The 17,852-nt window shown below is 50.4% G+C and overlaps 2 protein-coding genes across 4 annotated transcripts in view; one reads left to right on the forward strand and one right to left on the reverse strand.

Moving 5' to 3' along the window:
* Positions 1 to 1,172: 1,172 nt before the first annotated feature.
* Pdrg1 (p53 and DNA-damage regulated 1) lies at positions 1,173 to 8,301 on the forward strand. Of its 2 annotated transcripts, none has more exons than XM_013514201.1 (5): positions 1,173 to 1,390; positions 3,051 to 3,126; positions 4,297 to 4,368; positions 6,022 to 6,102; positions 7,465 to 8,301. In XM_013514201.1, the coding sequence occupies exons 1-5, from the start codon at positions 1,304 to 1,306 to the stop codon at positions 7,545 to 7,547; spliced, it is 399 nt and encodes a 132-aa protein (XP_013369655.1). In that variant the 5' UTR covers positions 1,173 to 1,303; the 3' UTR covers positions 7,548 to 8,301. The 2 variants fall into 2 exon arrangements, with proteins under 2 accessions (XP_013369655.1, XP_005384938.2); XM_005384881.2 differs by having other exon boundaries at positions 1,176 to 1,390; positions 4,294 to 4,368.
* Positions 8,302 to 9,896: 1,595 nt separating this feature from the next.
* The window catches only part of Ttll9 (tubulin tyrosine ligase-like family member 9), a 43,874-nt gene continuing 35,918 nt past the window's right edge, over positions 9,897 to 17,852 (reverse strand). For both annotated transcript variants that reach the window (XM_005384883.2, XM_005384882.2), the window contains 4 exons: positions 17,333 to 17,529; positions 15,459 to 15,572; positions 14,197 to 14,321; positions 9,897 to 10,353 (listed from right to left, as the gene is read on the reverse strand). In XM_005384883.2, coding sequence (XP_005384940.1) covers positions 10,277 to 10,353; positions 14,197 to 14,321; positions 15,459 to 15,572; positions 17,333 to 17,529 — 513 coding nt within the window. In that variant the 3' untranslated portion in view covers positions 9,897 to 10,276. The remainder of the gene's footprint in view (positions 10,354 to 14,196; positions 14,322 to 15,458; positions 15,573 to 17,332; positions 17,530 to 17,852) is intronic.

Consider the following 17,852-nt stretch of genomic DNA (forward strand, 5'->3'; position numbering starts at 1 on the left):
CCAGGCTTGCACCTGACTTGCTGTGTGATGAGGCACTGCCCCTCTCTGGTTGAAGTGTGCAGGTGTGAGACAGGGCAATAACAAAGTACACAAAGATTTCTATGAAACTGAATCAAGGCAGTGTGAGAGGGCCAAATTATCACGAGTCAACGGGGGAGAATAAAGCTGGTTATAGCGGCACATGGCTGTGATCCCAGCACTCTGGGAGGCTGACTCAGGAATAGCCCAGCTGAGGCAACTTAGTGACTTAAGGAGACCTATCTCAGGATAAAAAAATAAAAAGGACTAGGAATGGAGTTCAGTGAGAAGGCCCTAAATTCAACCCTCAATACCAGAAAAACAAAAAAAAAAAAAAGTAGGGAAGATAAAAAGCCAGAATGAGGGAGGCAGGAGGCAGGGTCCTCACCTCCATCTGAGCCTCAGGTGAGCCTGGTGTTTGCAGCTAGACAATGGGGGATGGGCACAGAGGTCTCTAGGGAACCCTCTGGTTCCACCTTGCCACTGCTGCTGGCTGCCTCTTCCGGGAAGGCCTCTGGGATCCTGCGGCCCCCACTGATGTTCTTGCAAGGCTGCATTCCTGGGCTGGCACTCCCTGCTCACTGCCCAGTTCTCCAGGGCCTTATCGGGGTCTAAGTCGACTACGTTGGACATTGGGCTTAGCAAGAGTCTAATGAGCACTGTGTTCAGGGAAAATTTAAAGTGGTTACTGCTTCTTTTCTATTCTGTGGAGAGAGAGGAAAATTTCTATTCCCTTTTATTAAGAGATTGGAAACTGCAGGAGTCAAAGGTTAGATATAAGTCACACTTCCACATGGGCTTTCTTGGTGTTCCTTAAACAGGAGAAAAATGACTTATACATCTTCAAACCCTTTATTACTACCTTCCATAGTAGATAATTATATAATTATTTATCATTAATTGCCGGAGTTTCTTACTAGGATGAAGTTCCAAGAGGGTAAGCATTTTTTTTCTCACTGCTACATCCTCAGCACCTTAAACAGCCCCGCACATAGCTGGTTCTCAAGCAGCATTTGACGAGAGGGAGGGGTAAGAAGCAGCGCCTCCGGCTGTGCACTTTCGGGCCTGCAGGGGGCGCTCCAGCCCCTCCAACGGCAGGCCCCGCCTCTGGCGTCGCTCTGACGCTATGCGTCGGAGTTTGCGCGCCGTCCTTCTATCACTGCGCAAGCGTGCCGGAAGTCCCGCCATTGCGGCGCGTGCGCAAGGGGAGTCAGTCAGACCCAGAGCGGGTCCTCAGCGCACTCGAAGAGAGCGGCGTGAGAGTCGCGAGCCCAGCGGCGGAGCCATGCTGTCCCCGGAGGCGGAGCGGGTGCTGCGATACCTTGTTGAGGTGGAGGAGCTCGCCGAGGAGGTGCTGGCGGACAAGCGGCAGGTAGGAGGCCCTGCCGTGGCGCCGGGGTCGCCGTGAATTGACCTGGCTGGCGGCCTGGCGGCCCCCGACGAAAGCAGTTCGAGATAACGTGGGTCAAACGCTGGCTCGACGTGGTGCCTCCCTCTCTCCTCCAGCTGGTCCTACGCGAACGCCTGCTCTGTGCTGGGCAGCGCCCGGTCGTCTTTCCTGCCCCTTCCGGATTCTGACCCATTGTCGCCCTGGGCGGTTTCAAATACTTGCTCATCTTTTTGACGTATTAGCATTTCTCTTTTTGTGTGTGGTACCGGGAACGGAACTCAGGACCGTGCGCTCGCCAGGCCGGCGCCTGTGCCGCTGAGCTATATCCCCGGCCTGCCCGGGGCGGTTTCAGAGTGCAGTTCTGGACTCGGTCCTTGATCTCCGAGCTCCGGCCTAACCCAAGGCCGTGAGGAGACGGAGGGGCAGAGGAGAGGCTCGCCTGGGGGCCGGGAGAGGGTGCTGGTCCTGGAAGGCCGTTCAGACGCGCAGGGGCGTTTGCCTCTGGTTCTAAGTTAGGGGCCGAGCCTTGGGAGGGGCTTGGGGTCGGGGTGATGTTTTTGGATCTAGGTTATAAAAGGATCCTTGTGGCTGCTGCGCGGAGTGTAGAATGCGGGAGGCCGGGGTCGAGGCAAGGAGACCAGCAAGGAGCCATGGCCGTAGTCCAGGCTCGAGATTGATTGGGACCAGGTGGTGGTGATGGAGAGAGTCAGTGATGAGAAGTACACTTTGAGGGTGGACTCCGTAGGCTCTAATGATGGTTACGGAGACAGCTGGGGCAGCTGGAGGAGGCAGGCATGGTTTATGACTCCCTCTTACCTCCAGTGAGCAGGCTTAGGTGGTTGTCAGGCAGTGAGTGAGAAAGGGAGGGCGTGGGGAAGCCTGTCAAGTTAAACACCACAGGATGACACTGATAAATTCGTACCAGTTAAGGCTGATCAGTCAAATACCTACAGTGTGTCAGGTACTGTTAGCTCATTAAGTTCTTTGCTCAAGGCACAAGGTACACGCCCCAGGATTCGAACCTGGATGTTGTAGCTCCCGAGCCATCACTCTCAAAGCAGAATTGGCACTGCTTCCTCACTTCCAGAGTAGTAGTTGTGCTAGTATCTCTACTGCTGCTGCCCCTGTCTAGTATTACTGGGGAGGTTGTTGTTTTGAGATAGGGTCTTGCTGTGTAGTCCAGGCTGGCCTTGAACTTACTATGTAGTACAAGCTGGCCTCAAATTTGTGACAATCCTTCTGCATCAGCCTCCCAGGTGTGGTGTGTGCCACCACGCTTGCCTGTTTTGGAGTTTCTTAAACTGGGTCAGAATTAGCTAGAAGAGCTGGAAATAGAGCTTTTTAGGACTAGTGAGTCACAGTGTCATAGAGGAGAAAGTTTCACTCCCTGGTGATTCTCAAGTTTGAGGGGGTAATATAAAGTTACCTATTTAGTCAGCAAACATTTTCTCAGCACCTTCTAAGAATCAGGCTCCTGTGTAAAGTGTTGTCTTTAAGAACCTGGAAGCTTAGTGGGAGGAGAAAGATATTCACACATCAGTCCATTTTAGGAAGTAACCCAGGAGTGGCATGTCCTCAGCCTCTTATCTGTTGCTAGGTTGGGGCAACAGGTAGCTGACCTTCCATCTGCTCCTGTTTTCAGATTGTGGATCTTGACATCAAGAGGAATAAGAACCGAGAGGGCCTAAGGGCCCTACAGAGGGATCTCAGCCTTTCTGGTAAGTTGTACTTCCTTACTGCAGCCCCAGAAAACCTGTTCAGTCTTTCTTTGAAGGCATTTCTTGTCCCTGGTAGAGATGGGAAACTGAAATAGCTCATGGAGAAGAGAGAGGAGATGTTGTGGGTCTGACATAGAGACTGTGGCTCAGGATTTTAGCTGCTCACTTCAGTGACTGCTGTTAGCTTCTGGCTCACTGGTGATGGCAGACACTTGAGAGTGGTGGGAGCAAAAATGACAGCTCCTACCCTTGTTGCTGTACAGACAAGAAAAGCACATCAAGTAGATCACTGAAGTGTGACATAGCAAATGATGGAGTTGGACAGGTGTTAAGGATACAGGAAGAAGGTGGGGTGGGCTCTTGAGATGAGCCAAGTGGCTGTGGCATAAGTAGAGGACAAGGGACCTGAGTTGAGCCTGGAGAGATGGGCAGTAACCAAGTCATAATGAAGGGCCTTGAGGTCCAAAGGAAGACTTTGTGTTTTATTTAAAGTGCACTGGGAAGTACAGAACCTCATCAAGTAAAATCCAGGGTTGTTCCGCAAGACTCCCATGTAACCCATCCCCCCATGGACTCTGCCTGTCTTCTGTCCCCTCACTCATTGACTAACACTGGTACTTGTTGTTCCCAATACCCAAGTGTACGATAGATCCTTGCTGTTACCGTTTCCTCTGCCTGGTTCCCCCTTTCCCAGATACACCCTCACTTTCTTCGGGTTTTTGCCAGATGTCACATTATCAGTAAGGCCTTGGACCACTGGCTATAAGTAACAAGTCCCTCTCCTATTCCAGCATTCTCTGTCCCTCTTACCTAGCTTTGTTTTTCACTACATCCCCTATCAGAGTCTGACATCCCTTATCAGAGTCTTTGCTTATTTCATGTCCTCCACTGTAACATGAGCTCCATAAGGGCAGGAACCTTTATTTTCCTGTGTTATCAGCATCTACAGTGCCCGATAGTACGTTGGTACACATAAAATACTTGGAGAATGGATGTGGTGGTGCACACCTATAATCCCAGCATTCGGGAGGCTGAGTCAGGAGGATTGCTGTGAGTTCAAGGCCAGCCTGGGCTACATAGTGAGCTCAAGGCCAGCCTGTACATAATGATACTCTTGTCTCCACCAAAAAACCAAAACAGTACTTGAAATTATCCTTTCCATTTCAGAAGATGTGATGGTTTGCTTCGGGACTATGTTTATCAAGATGCCTCACTCTCGGGTGAAGGATATGATTGAAAAAGGTAATCCTGCCTGGGGCTAGGTCAGAGTTCTGCCTGTTTTTCCCACCTGCCTGGGCTTAACCCAGAACTGAGATTCAGGCTTTCGCCAGTCTGATGGAAGACAGAAACCCTGTGTTACAGGGTTCATACTGATAGGGGTTTTCATCCCTTCTCTGCTAGTGTGGGTTATTTCCTCATCTGTAAAAGCAGACGCATCTACATAACACAGCTGTAGAGTTAAGATAAGAGTGCGTGCGTGTGTCTGGCAGGGTACTTGTGTATCAGTGAAGAATGGATTGATTACAAACAACAGAAAATCCAACAAATTGAAACTTAAGGAAGTAGGGTTCTGTTTTTCTCATGTGAAAGTTTGCCCAGAGGACAGCACATGTCCAGCTGTGGCACCTGGCATGCTGTGGTGGCCGTTGTGCCACCAGTGCAGCGTCGCAGGCTTTGTGTCCACATGCCAGGGTGGAGGGAGGGCAAAACGCTTCCTCCTCAATGGCCTTGCCTTCTTTTGGGGAAGAAGGCCATTCTCCCCAGGGACTTTCTGCTAACACCTCACTGGCCAGAACCACCCATCACTGCGAGGGAGCCTAGACGACTGCGCTTTTATTTCTCATAACCCTGGCAGTAGAGACTGGGTTGAAAATGGAAATCTGGGGGGAGCAAACCTTTAGGGGAGTGATGGTGAACCTGTCAGAGCTTCTAATAATAACAAACAGCCAGCTGTGGCACATGTACTGTGGGTTCACCACCACTGCTTTAGGGTGTGCCACAGCCTGGGGACCCAACATTACCTAAGTCTCAAAAGCCATGAGATTCTAGAGCTCGTTGGAGAAGCATCATGAGGGTTTAGGATCTGATGCTGGGTTCTGCTGGCCCACACACGTGACCTAATCATTGTACCTAGAGGGTTTCTAGAACATCTCCAGGGTTGTGAGCATCAGGCTAAATAATTTCATGGCTTCTCGGGGATTGACATGGACTAGACAAGCTTACAAGGCATTGCTTATTTACAAAGAACAGCAGAACCATCACCCAGGGCCCGAAGGTTGGCCAGTCAGGGCTTCTGTCAGAAAGGATGAAAGGCTATGGGAAGGCAGGCTAGCCAGAAGGTCTCTTAGAGCAGATGGAGTGTCTGTCACAGCAGTCAGTGGGTCACCAGCCTCTCATCACACCACTGCTCTGAGGTGCAGCCCATGACTATTTGGGTGACCTTTTGTGTTCACTGGGTTATTAAGGTTTAGCTGGAACGTTTAGGCTCACTCACTGATTATTTGAAGTCACATGTTTCCACAGTTGTACTTCTCTAAAAACTCCATACCTTGATGGACTTGTGTTTGTACAATTGCTCAGCCATGTCCGGGTCCGCTGGGTCCTCATTCTGCTCTCACCAGTAACCTTTGTATAATTTTACTGTGGGAAGGTGGCCTATGGGTCTGATGCTGCTGCCCTGTGCACTGCCACCCCAGTATATGGTGCGCAGTGAGAAGAAGACCACTGAGCCAGAAGTGAAGATGGGCTAGGCCAGCTGAGTGGGCTGGGCAGGTCATATCCCTCTGGCTTTTAGTCCCTTGCTCCTAAGAGGCTAGGGGAGGCTGGTGTCCCCACTGCCTGGGCTCCTCTCTCTGAAGTACAGCCTTATTCTCTGTTTGCCTGCCTCGTTTTCAGATCAGGACCACCTGGATAAAAAAATAGAAGAACTTCGGAAACAACTTAAAGTGAAAGTCAGCCGCCTCTTTGAGGCTCAAGGTATTGTCCTGGGGGAACTGGGAACCAGGAGGGCAAAGAATTGGCAGTACCTACTCAGAAGGGCAGGAGTGGGAAGCCCCCAAGAGATGGGCCATGGCCAGGGCCATGTGTGCGTGGCGCTAGAGGTGTAGGCAGTGGGCAGTGGTTGGTAGCTGCTGACTGGTGGGATGGATAGGGAGGCTTGAGGGTCTTACCCCTGACACAGCTTCTTTTCTAGGTACCAGGCCTCAGACGATCTCACATTACATGCTAGGCTAGCTTTAACAGGAATCTTAGCAGGTCTCAGTCAGGGGCAAATAGTAGAGCTGAAGTTCTGGGTAAACCCAAGCATTCCAGATAGATCACAGGTCTGACAAAAATCTGGCTGTCTCTAACAGCAGCCCTGGCTTCAGAGGTTGTCCATTGTGGAGGACCACTCAGATGACTCTCCTTAATAGAAGAGTGATTATCTCTACCTTGGCTAAATCTGGCCCTGTTTCTGTGTATTGATATGTACAGAGCTGGCTAAAACTTTTTCTTACCCTTTAACTGGCTTTAAGCAATGCAAATCAGTCCAGCTGAGGTGCTGATGTGTATAGTCTTTGAAGCAATGCAGCAGGGCAGTGTTGCCCTGCCAGACAGCTCCCAAAAAAGTGAGAGAGGGGATGTGGGGTAAGGGGCAGGAGGGAGAGCTGCACATGGGATCTAGTCTCCAGACAAGAGACTATGACTTCCCAGGGCATAAAAAATTACACATCAGAGCTGAAGCCTGACCCGAAAACATTAGATACTGCCTCGAATTGTGTTATGCGGGTCACTCTTCCTGCAAGTTGCAGAGGTGATTTCAGGTCCCCTGCCTAGCCCAGCTGGCAGCACTCAAGCACTCACGTACTTCCTGCCACTCTCACACTCATCCCCAGCCAGTCCCCCATCACAAATTAATAAAACCTGGGTTTAGCCTGGGGTCAGGGCCTTTGTTCTGGTTAACCATTATCTTAGCTAGACTTAGAACCCCTTGGCTCCCCACCATCTTGGATATACAATTGTGCTTTTATGCCTTGGGCTGCACTGGAAGTGATAGACTGGAACAGACTCACTAGAATTCCAGTGATTGGAACAGACTCACTAGGATTACACATATAAACTTCCTGGACTGCAACGAGATTGAGGAAGGGCTTTCTATAGTCCATGGTATATCACCCAGAGGGAGTTGAGGTATATCACCCAGTGCGTGCTAGGTCTGAGGTCTGCTCCCGTCAGACCTTGGGGCAGGCTTGGCAGTGTAAACACAGTGCGAGCCACTCTGCTGGGTTGACTCCTGAGCCAGCAGTATGTGGGGCAGTGGGAGGCCAGGCCTGATCATGCATTGTCTTCTCCCCACAGGCAATCCGGAGCTGAAGGGCTTTAACTTGAACCCACTCAGTCAGGATGAGCTTAAAGCTCTTAAGGTCATCTTGAAAGAATGAGACTCAAGTACCAAGATGGAGACGTACAACCACCATCTCCCCTGCAGTCATGGAGGCCCCAGCATTTCTGGCCTTGAAACCTGCAATGACAGGATTGGCCCTTCAAGGGCTCAGGCATCAGGAATCTGGTGTGGCTTCTGCACAAAGCTTCTGTCATAGCTCTTGGCTGCTGTGCAGTAGCAGGGACCCCTCAGCCTGTCCCTGTGTGCTGTGCCTGCCGCCTGGGGCTTGGTGGACACAGGACCTATTGACAGGGCCTGGCAGCCACCAGTCGGTGTGGGCGTGAGAATGACTGCAGCAGGCGCTTCTCAACATTGGCCTGCTGTCCAGATGGGCCCCAGGCAAGGGCACAGGGGACGGAGAGGGGTGGAGCAGGAACTTCCAGCAGGCATTCCTCAGAACAGAGAGGCAGTTTGGGTCATTGAGTGGTGGGAGTGGACCAGAGCAGGAGACAGCTAGTGGCCTCTGCAGGAATCACAGACTGGGTGCCCCATGTTCACACAGGCCTCCGGGGGCAGACACATTACCCTACTCGCTCTAGCTCTGGCCTTGTTCCTGCTGCGTGCCAGCTGTGACTGCTCTTGGGTAGGAAGAGCCTTGCTGAGGTGGCCCTGGGAGGCCCAGTGAGTTACCCACCTGCTGCTCTCTGAGCACCCTCCCCTGCCTTTCTGGTCTGAGATCCTAATGTTTGTACTGTAGGGACAGAACTGTCTTGTAGGTGCTTTGAGGGCTCAATAAATGTTTCTTAAATGAACAGATAACTTAGTCTTTACCTGAGGGCATAGCACTTCTTTGGAGTGCTGCCTGTAGAGGAAAGATGGCTTAGGTGGATGACAAGTGACAAAATGGAGAGGGTACACCTCACCTGCTTTTGTTCCAAGTAGCCTATGGTTACATGGGAACATAGGCTTAAGTTTTTCAAAAGGTGCTAGAATAGGTTAAGTTGACTCTCCTGTCTTAAAATATTGCTGATTCAAAAAATGTTTTAGCCGGGTGTGGTGGCACACGCGTATAATCCCAGCACTCGGGAGGCTGAGGCAGGATCGTTGCAAGTTCAAGGCCAGCCTGAACTACATAGTGAGACCCTGTCTCAAAAAGTTTTAAAATGTGGGTGTCCATCAGGCTGAACACCTCCCATAAGCCCAATGTGGCCCAGCCCTACAATTTCACATTTTGAGTTTTTTGCTCCCCATGATGACCCTAAGAACCGGGTGGGGTTGGACTCAGCTGTGTGTCCTGCGTTGGGGGCCTGGTTGAGGGAATCCGGGCTCCAGAGTGGGCTGCTGCCCAGCTGTGGGCAGAGGTGAGCAGTCCCAGCACACTAATGTGAACAGGCTCCAGGACGCAAATGAGAAAAGCAAGGGCAGAGCAGGTGTCTGATCCACTTCATGGCTTCCCGCACAGAAAGGGCAGAGTTGGGGGTGAAGGTGAAAAGGAAGATAATTGATCTTTGAACCATATGGATGTGTTGCATATTTTAAAATACAAATTTAAAAAGTAGGGATTTGTAGAATTCCCTGGTAGATGCTATCTGGTATGGTTGCCTGGGTTACAGTTTCTCTTTGGAAACATTTCTGATTCCCCAGGAGTGTGGATGCTAGGCCCAAGAGCCAGTCACTTTTTCTAGTACAGAAAGTTGAACCCAGACCCATTGCACTGAGCTAAGTCCCTGGTCCTTTTTATTTATTTTGAGACAGGGTATCAATAAGTTACCCAAACCTGGCCTGGAACTTGCAGTCCTCCTGCCTCAGTCTCCCAGAGTGCTGGGATCACAGGTGTGCATGATCACACCTGGCTTAATTGTTTCTCCTGGCAGTGGAGCTGGCAGGGATGGAGGGAAGTCCTGTGTTGTGGAGGCAGAAGGTTCAGAGTAGCTCCACTCCCGGCCTTCCTGAGGCCAGCTGGCTCACTTCTTGGATTTGCCAGTATTATCTCCAAAAAAAACGGCTTAACCTAGACAGGTTCTGCCCTTTGAAACCAGAACTGCCCAGAGCAGGGAATGGTAGTGGGAGCTGCTTGGGGCCTCCAAGATGCCTGAGACATTTAGCTGACAGTGAAACACATTTTTATGAGACCTGCCCTAAACAGCTCTGCCTTCTCAATCCTCACCTTGCCCACCTGAGAAATGGGGGTGTTCTGTCCCAGTGGTTTTCAAGTGGTACACAGTGGAGATCATGGGTTTTCTGAAGTAAGGTCAGGGTTTTGCAGAAGAGAGGATATGTTTAGGACTCAGCACTTCTCCAGACTTTCAGTAAACAGTCTAACAACTGCTTGGTTTGTGACTCACAGGTTCCCTAGCCCTAGGGGCCCTTTCGGCTGACCTGAGACATAAGATGCTAAAGCCAGGAGGACTTGGCTGATGGCAACAGCATCCCTTGAGCCAGGCCTGGTGCCAGTGACTCTAAGCAAGGCCTGAGCTCGTTTATTAGACATGATCTTTCCAGGGGAGCACAGTTTACTGCACTTGTCTTCTGTGGGCTCTGGCACCAAGCCAATCTGTCAAGGTTAAAGCCTGTCCAGGCCCAGGATTGGCTGTCTTCTGGTGCAGTGATGCCCAGGAGCAGGCTGGGCAGATGCAGGGGCCCAGTCCAAGCAGCAAGCAGCCTGTGCTTAGCCAGCAAAGCTGCTGCCAGGCTGGAAGGAGGGAGAGGAATTCGATGAAGTGCGCTGGCAGGAATCAAGCAGGGAGAGGCCAGGGTGGACCTTCCAGACTTTCCTCCGTGCCAGGGTCAACTGGAAGCTTTCTTCTGGACTTGAAGGGAGCGGAACAGCTGCTGCAGCTGGTTTTTCCTATCATTGACACAGCCTGGAAGGGAAATAAGGTGTTGGCTAGGACAGTGGGGGTGGTGTGGGGGTTTGCATCCTGGCTCCACTTCTGAAGTGCCCTAGTGCTCAGCAGGTCATTTACCCGCCCAGAATTAGCTTTCTCAGCCAGGATAAGGACCCACCTTATGCAGTGGACAGAATTCATCAGGAAACCTGGCACCAACTGGGGCTTACCTCGGCCCAGAGGGCATCAGGTGCTAGACTCAGGAATTTCAACCCTCATAGGAATGGTGTGCACAAGGGACAGCAGGCTAGAAGAGTTTGAATGATTTGCCCCCGTTTCCAAAAGTAGCAGAACTGGGTCTTGAACCCAGACTGTCTGGTGCCAGAGCCACACTCAGCCACCATGCCCCGCCCCCAGCATTGCCAGCCAATTTTACTCAGTGGAAATGTATTAAAGCTAGCACAGTGCTGATACCCGACAGACAGGCTGCAATAAATGTTAGCTTTCTTCCCTTTCCCAGCTCCTGTGCTGGGCTCAACTGAGAGGAGCTTTCTCGACAAGTGGCCCCTGGCAAGCGTGTCCCAGGCAGTCATGCCCAGATGACCTGCTGAGGTGCCACCTCTCCCAGCGTGGTCACAGTGCAGTCATCTCCTGCTTGCTGTCAGAGCCAATCCTTAAGGCAGCTCCGCAGCATTTAATCTTGTGGGCACATTGCAGGCATCTGTACATGTGACCACAAGTACTGACCCGAAGGTACCTGTCTCAGCACCTACAAGCCCTGTCGCTGCCTCAGGGGCACTGAGCTGAAGCCCCACTATGTGTACCCCCAGGGTTCTTCAAAGTGAGTTCCGTGGCATCCTAGCTTTTACTGTATTTGGTTCTTAATGCCAAATCTTCATGACCAAAGCAAACCCCCCTTGGAGCTCTAGACACAAGTCTAAGTTATCTGACCTTTTCACCCAGATGACCCTGGATACATCCCTAGCTCAGTCCTCAAATCATCAGTACCAAAGTAATTTCCTCTCTGTTTACCACCATCCACCAAAATACTTGACTAGAAACTTGGGAATAGTTGTAGAGACTTCTAAATCAGTGGCTGGCTGTCTATCTGGGCTGCCTGTTTGAGTCACTGGGAGCTTTAAAAAAATACTGATGCCCATACTGGGCATGATGTTGCACGCCTGTAATCTCAGCACTCTGGGAGGCTGAGGCAGGAGGATCTCAAGTGCAACCCCAGCCTGAGCAACTGTGTGATTTGGTGAGACCCTCGAACTGTGTAAAAGCAGAGCTGGGGATGTAGCTCAGTACAGAGGCTCTGAGTTCAATCCCCAGTGCTGCAAACAAAACATGCTCAGGCCAGCTACATCTGTATCTCTAGTAGGCATCAGTATTTTTTAAAAGCTCCTGAGTGATTCTGGTGTGTAGCTGAGTGTTCTCTATCTGTGCTATTGAAATGTGAACCCAAGAACCAGCAGCCTCCGTATTGGGAGGGGACTGTCTACAGACGTGGCCACAGTTCCTCCCATTCCTATGTACGCAGCTCTGCAAGGTGACTTGGCCGTTCTCACCAAGAGGTGAGTCCTGTTTCCTCACCCTGTGACTCCAGGCTGGCCATGCGAATTGCTTTGAGCAGTGGCATGTAGCAGTGGGACTTCTGAGCCTCAGTCTCCTGAGCCTTTGCCATGTCTTTTGGAATCCTGGGCTGACCATGCTGGGAAGCCGAGGCTACACTTAGCAGCTCGTGCCCCCGTGGAGGAAGTGGCCTGGCTGACATACAGCATCAATCCCACTTGGAGAGTGAGGCTCCCCTAGGTTATTGCATGTCACTGAAGCTGCCAGGGGTCTGTACCCCTGTGAGTGACAAGAGGAGACAGGAAGAATCATGAGCAAACCAAAGAGCTGTTTTAAGCTGCTAGGTTTGAGGAGGGTGTGTTGCACAGCAGTGGTTAACAGCATTGCCTGGAGCTTGTCAAATGTGCAGATCCCAGGCCCCATCAGGTTTCCAGGGGACTACGCACAGTAAACCTGGAGAAGCATCATGTAGTCATCCGCCAGAACCGGATGTGGCAGACCTGGGGATCTGCTGTAGAAAGCAAATCAAAAACCCCTTTTTCCTTTGTCTTGCTGCAGGCACACAACCTGACACACCAAGCTTTCTTGCCACTGGGATGGTGGGGGGGGTGTCCTTCCCTTTTGGAATGAAAAGTCAGAGTCTTAAAGAGAAGGCATTGGCACTTGAGCTTTTCTGTTTCTTCCTCCCTGGGACAAGGACACAATGTCTGGAACTGGAGCAGATATCTTTCAACCATGAGGCAAAAACCGTGATCACCAAACCAACCTGCTGAGTATGGCAAGGCACAAGAGGAAGGACCTAGGTCCCTGGGGCATCATAAACTTGTTGGCCTCTGTGGCCACCTAAGACTTCCTGTGAAATGATCAGCCCCTTGTTATTTAACTATTAGGTGGTGTTTCAGTTACAAGAAGCCAAATCCAGCCCTAAATCCCCCTAAACCCTGAGAAACAAATTTCTTTTTATCATCAAAGAAAAAAGTCACCACAAAATACAACTGAAAAAGCAAATTGACAAACCCAGGAAAATATTCACAGTATGTTTAACAGAGGGGTGTTATCTTTAGCACGTTAATACCCAAAACGTTGATAAATTTAGAAAACTCTAAGCAACCCCCAGAGAAATAGACTAGAGAGCTTACAAAAGGAAAAATGCAAATCAAAAATCTGAAACCTCAGCAGTGCTCACTGGAATGCACATGGGACAGTAAGGAGTCAGCACTTTTCACCTATCAATTTGGCACAGATTTTTCTTCCTTTTTCAATTAAAAACTGGCAAATTGGCATACTCTTTCTGGAAAGCAGTTTGGTTGTAGGAAGTCCAACCCTTTGATCCAGTAATTATGCTTCTAGGAATCTGTCCTAGCAAAACAGCCAGAATTTCAGTTGAGTTTTATGGAAAAGGGTGCTCATTGTGGCATTATTTATGAAAGTAAAAAAATAGAATCGTGTCAACTAGCCAATTATAAGAAATCGGCTTGGTAAATGTTGGCATATGTGCAAACTAGAACGTTTTGCTGCATATGGTAATTTTGTTCTTAATTCTGCTAAGGAGCAGGAGTCTTTAGCTGGCAATGTCCAGGTTTTAGAGTCAAAGAGACTAGAGTCTGAGTCCTCATCACTTAGGACCAAGACCTCAGCAATCTAGGTAACCTCTGGAGACCACTTCCTCATCTGTATAGTGAGCACAAAAGCGCCTAAAGGCGAAGTGAGTTAATGTGTATAAAACGTTTGGTTTAGACCTGGCTACACAGTGCTTCCAAATGGGAGGTTCTTAATATTCTTGGATGGAAAAATGGGACTCAGAACTCCAGCTCATGCCAATTTTATAAAAGAAAAAGTATGAATATATGCATTTTTTAAAAACTACAAGGAAACAGGCCAGATTGTTAAAGATGGTTATGTCTGGATGTTTTTTTAAATTTCCTTCCTTAGTTTTCAAATATTCTCCAGTGAGCATGAATAATTTTTATAAGCAGGGAAATTTTTCACTCTTTAGAAACCAGCTTTAAGGTCAAGCTCTGAGGTCCTTTATTTCTTTTAATAATAAGGAATAGATGTTTGGGGTTGTTTTCCACCTAAGTATTTTGAAACCTACCTCCTGAAAGATTAATAGTATCTCTATGTGTCTTACGCATATACAGAAACTATTCCATCTCCATTTGACAGATGAAACACAGAGATTCAGAGATTCAACACAGCTGCTAAGTTGCAGATTGAGTTAATCACAGTGCTATGCTGGATGCCTCCTGCACCACCTGGCACCTCCCAGGACATTCCTGGCACCCACCTCCCACCTGCCCTGCATACCGAGGTGTGTGTTGGTCACAAAGTTTCCCATCCCCGGCAGGTCAGGAGCCCCCTCCTCTCTGCTCACAGGACCGTCATTCCACATGAGGTCAAAGCCTCCAACTCGCTTTTCCTTTCCTGTGAGCCTGGACCAACAACAAACACGGGGTTAAGGAAGGTGCTGCTGGTGGGGCCAGGTCTCCTGGGATTGTACTGGCACCTGGCCCACCAGAGCTCCTGTTGTGCCCAACTATCCACCAGCTGTACCCTGGTGACCAGCCACGCAGGTTTCTGAGGGTCGTCCCTGAAGCCCCCACACTTACCATGTTAACAGTCCCTTGATTTGTGATTTCTGGCATAGTCTGCTTTTCTCCCAAACTAAAAACACCATGGAGGTAGCACTAGGTCTGTCATGCCCTTTACTGTGTCCTCAGTGTGTGGCACAGGCCTGGCCACAGCAGGGGCCCAAATTCTTGTTGAATGAATAAGCATCGATTTCACCTTTCAGTCCAAGAGTGCCTCAGTTTTTCCTTTAAGGACCTCCCCCTCCCCACATGGTGGGGTTGACAGTACCCCAGGGGAGGTGGACACGAGACCTAGGCCTGCCCAGGGTCATAATGACTGGTCCTGGAATCAGCATGTGAATCAACCCCACCAACAATGAGAATTAGCCCTCCAGCTTTTGCTGGAAATAATTGGGAAAATCTGATATATAGAAGAAAGAGGAGAGGAGAGGAGAGAGAGAGAAACAGCAACACACACACACAACTGGGAGGGGTCATGAGTGTGAGAGCAAATGTGTTCAAGGTAGAAAAGTAGGGAGAGAGAAAACAGACCTACCAATTAACACTGACTGAACACTTAGATTCACCCGGGCCCGAAGCCAGCCCCTGGTTTTTTTTTGTTTATTGCATTATGTACACATTGTTAGAACAATCAATAGCCTACTGAATACTTATCACAAGCTAGGCACCTTGAGGGGTGGTCATGATGCTTCCTATTTTACAGATGAGGAAACTGAGGCTCAGAGAGATAAAGTGATTTGTTCCCAGGACCCACAGCCAGGAAGTTTTGGGTAAATCCTTCTTGACTGAGTCTCTGAAAACTATAGATGGCCACTGTGCTCTGGAGAAGTCAAGCCCTTGGGCCAAAAACCACTTATAAGGGCACCTAGTTTCCCCACTTGTGAAATGGTCAAGCAGGCCAGATCTACCTCTGGGCCCTTCTTGCTCTTAGTGGCGGCCCCACTGCCGTAGACAGCGTGTGGCTGAGGCCACCCTCACCTGGCTTCCATGTCCACCACATGCAGCGTGTCCTCCAGCAGGCAGGTCTTGAGCTCATAGTCTTCCTGGCTGCTGGCTGTCAGTGAAGGGGAAGCATTGACCTCCAGGAGCCACCTGGGACCGAGGGAGGGACAGCTTGAGGGTTAATTGGTTCCCGGAGCCACTGGGATGTCACTGAAGCTAGACAGGTGCCTGGGTCCCACTCCCAGACCAAGCAGGGCAGCTCCCTCCATCTGCTCACCCTGGAGAAAAGCAGCTAGAAGCAGCTCTTCCTAGCTGTGTCTACACTGGGCACTCGCCTGGGCTGTCAGGGCTGGGAGATGGCAGGAGGAGCGGAGACTGTGCTGAGCTGGAAAGGGCAGCTGAGTCTAAAAGGGCATTTCTGGGGCAGTGTCACCCTGCGGAGTGCGAACCCAAATGGCAGGTTGCTCTGAGCTTTCCAGAAAAGCCAAAAATCCTAAATTTTGTGTAAAAACCTCCCAAATTTTAGAGCTTGTCCATAAATTTAAACAGAAAAACATTCTGAAGGCCAAAATCAAGTGCATCTGGAGGCCACGGTCAGCCCAAGGAGCTCCAGCGCACAGCCTCTCGCCTTGTACAAACCTTCATTTTAGACAGGAAGCTGGGGCACAGAGCGGGAAAGGCTCCTCAGCAGTCAGTGGGGGACCAGGGATCGCCTTCCCGTTCTCTGCTGCCTGCATCCAGCTTATCCCCCTCAGTGTCTACCCTAAAGCCACTGCCACATCTTGCTGCAAAGAGGAGGCTTGTGGGTGCCCTGACTCAGTTTCCCTTGAACCACAGGCTGACTTGGGTCTCGCTCTTGGCCCCCTATGCCTGGTTTCAAAAGCCTCTCAGCACCAATAAGGTGACCGTGGTAGGGGAGTCATCTCTACATCCAGCAGTGCTGCTGGAGAGCAGTTCAGCCCAGGTCCTTATAGCCTGGGCCTCGCCTGGCCTTGCCCTTGACCTGACACTGACCTTAGGCTCCTTGAACAACCCATGGGCTTCCCTGTCCTGTCGTGTCACGTGAGCCGTCACTGTAGTCCCTGCCAGCTCCTCCCCCTCCAGGGGCATTGCAGCCTTGCACCACATTCCTGGCAGGGACTGACACTGGGACCATATTCCCTTACACAGCACTTTCTTCCTCTGCACCAGGACTTCCAGAGGGAAGCAGCTCGCCTGGTACCAGGGGAGCATTCCTGACTCAGCCAATGATCAGGAAAGACCTGCTAGGGCCAGGCTGGGTGGCCACTGCTCCACAGATGATTGCTGTTTTATTCCTCCTCACTCTAAGGTACAAGCACTGTTATGGCTTGTGTCTAGGTGTCTCCCCAAAGCCTCATGCAGTCATAGGTGGGGCTTTTTCAGAAGTGGCTGGATCTGAGTGTGTGACGGTGGAATTTGTTCATGATGCAGTGCTGGGCTCAAGGGCACTAGGATTAAGGGTGTGAGTGCTACCTGCTTTAAGTAGTCTAGATAAGATAAAAGGGGAAGAAAGACACTGTTAAGGTCCCTGTTGCTTCTGCTACCTTCCACCTGCCATGAACTGTTGCCCCTCTGCCATGTGCCACCCTGTCTTGGAGCCAGCTGATTATGCACTGAAACTTCTATAAACTATAAGCCAAACAAATCTTTCCTCCTTTAAATTTGGACGTTGGATATTTTGTCTCAGCAATGAGAAAAGTAACTAAGACAAGCGCAATGGCCAACCCCATTCTACAGACTGGCAAACTGAAGCACAGGAAAAAACAAGTGTGCCCAAGTTCCCACAATCAGGAAGTGGCAGAGCTGGGATTCAGATCCGGGTGATCTGGAAGCATAGTGTGTAAACCCTTACATGCACCCTCCTTCTTCCAGGCTGCTCTCCCACTCACGGTTTGAGGTCCTGGTCAATGAGTATGTCGTAGCCATATAGCTCGAAGCAGTGCTTGTCACTAATGATCACCTTCTGCACGCTCTGCAGGCTCTTGATGAAGATGTTGTCTATTTCGCTGAACAGTGCCTCCACTGCCTGGGGGCTATGCTTAGATGCTAGGTACTGCCGGAAACGCTGGAGCATCCACTTGCAGCCCTGGGCCAGCAGTCAGGTGGTGAGGGACCACAGGTAACAGAACCCATCTGCCAGGACCCTTGAGCCAACTCTCTAGCACAGCCGTTAGGCCTGAGACCCATGATCAGGGCAATCGGAGTGTAGCCTCCTTGTAAGCAAAGATTGTGTGCAGCTAACAGGACTGGCCACCTAGGACCCCAGGTGTCACTGTGCATGGGGCTCAAGTAAGCCCCTTCCCTAGGCCTCCCTCCCTGAGGAAAGACTACAGTGACCATGTGCCTCCCAAGACCAAGAGTGGCCACCAGGCTGCCATTCACATGCACAAGGCCATGTAAGAGACAGAG

The sequence above is a fragment of the Chinchilla lanigera genome, unplaced genomic scaffold (genome assembly GCF_000276665.1).
Source record: "Chinchilla lanigera isolate Chin_1 unplaced genomic scaffold, ChiLan1.0 scaffold00021, whole genome shotgun sequence".
NCBI classification, from domain to species: domain Eukaryota; kingdom Metazoa; phylum Chordata; class Mammalia; order Rodentia; family Chinchillidae; genus Chinchilla; species Chinchilla lanigera.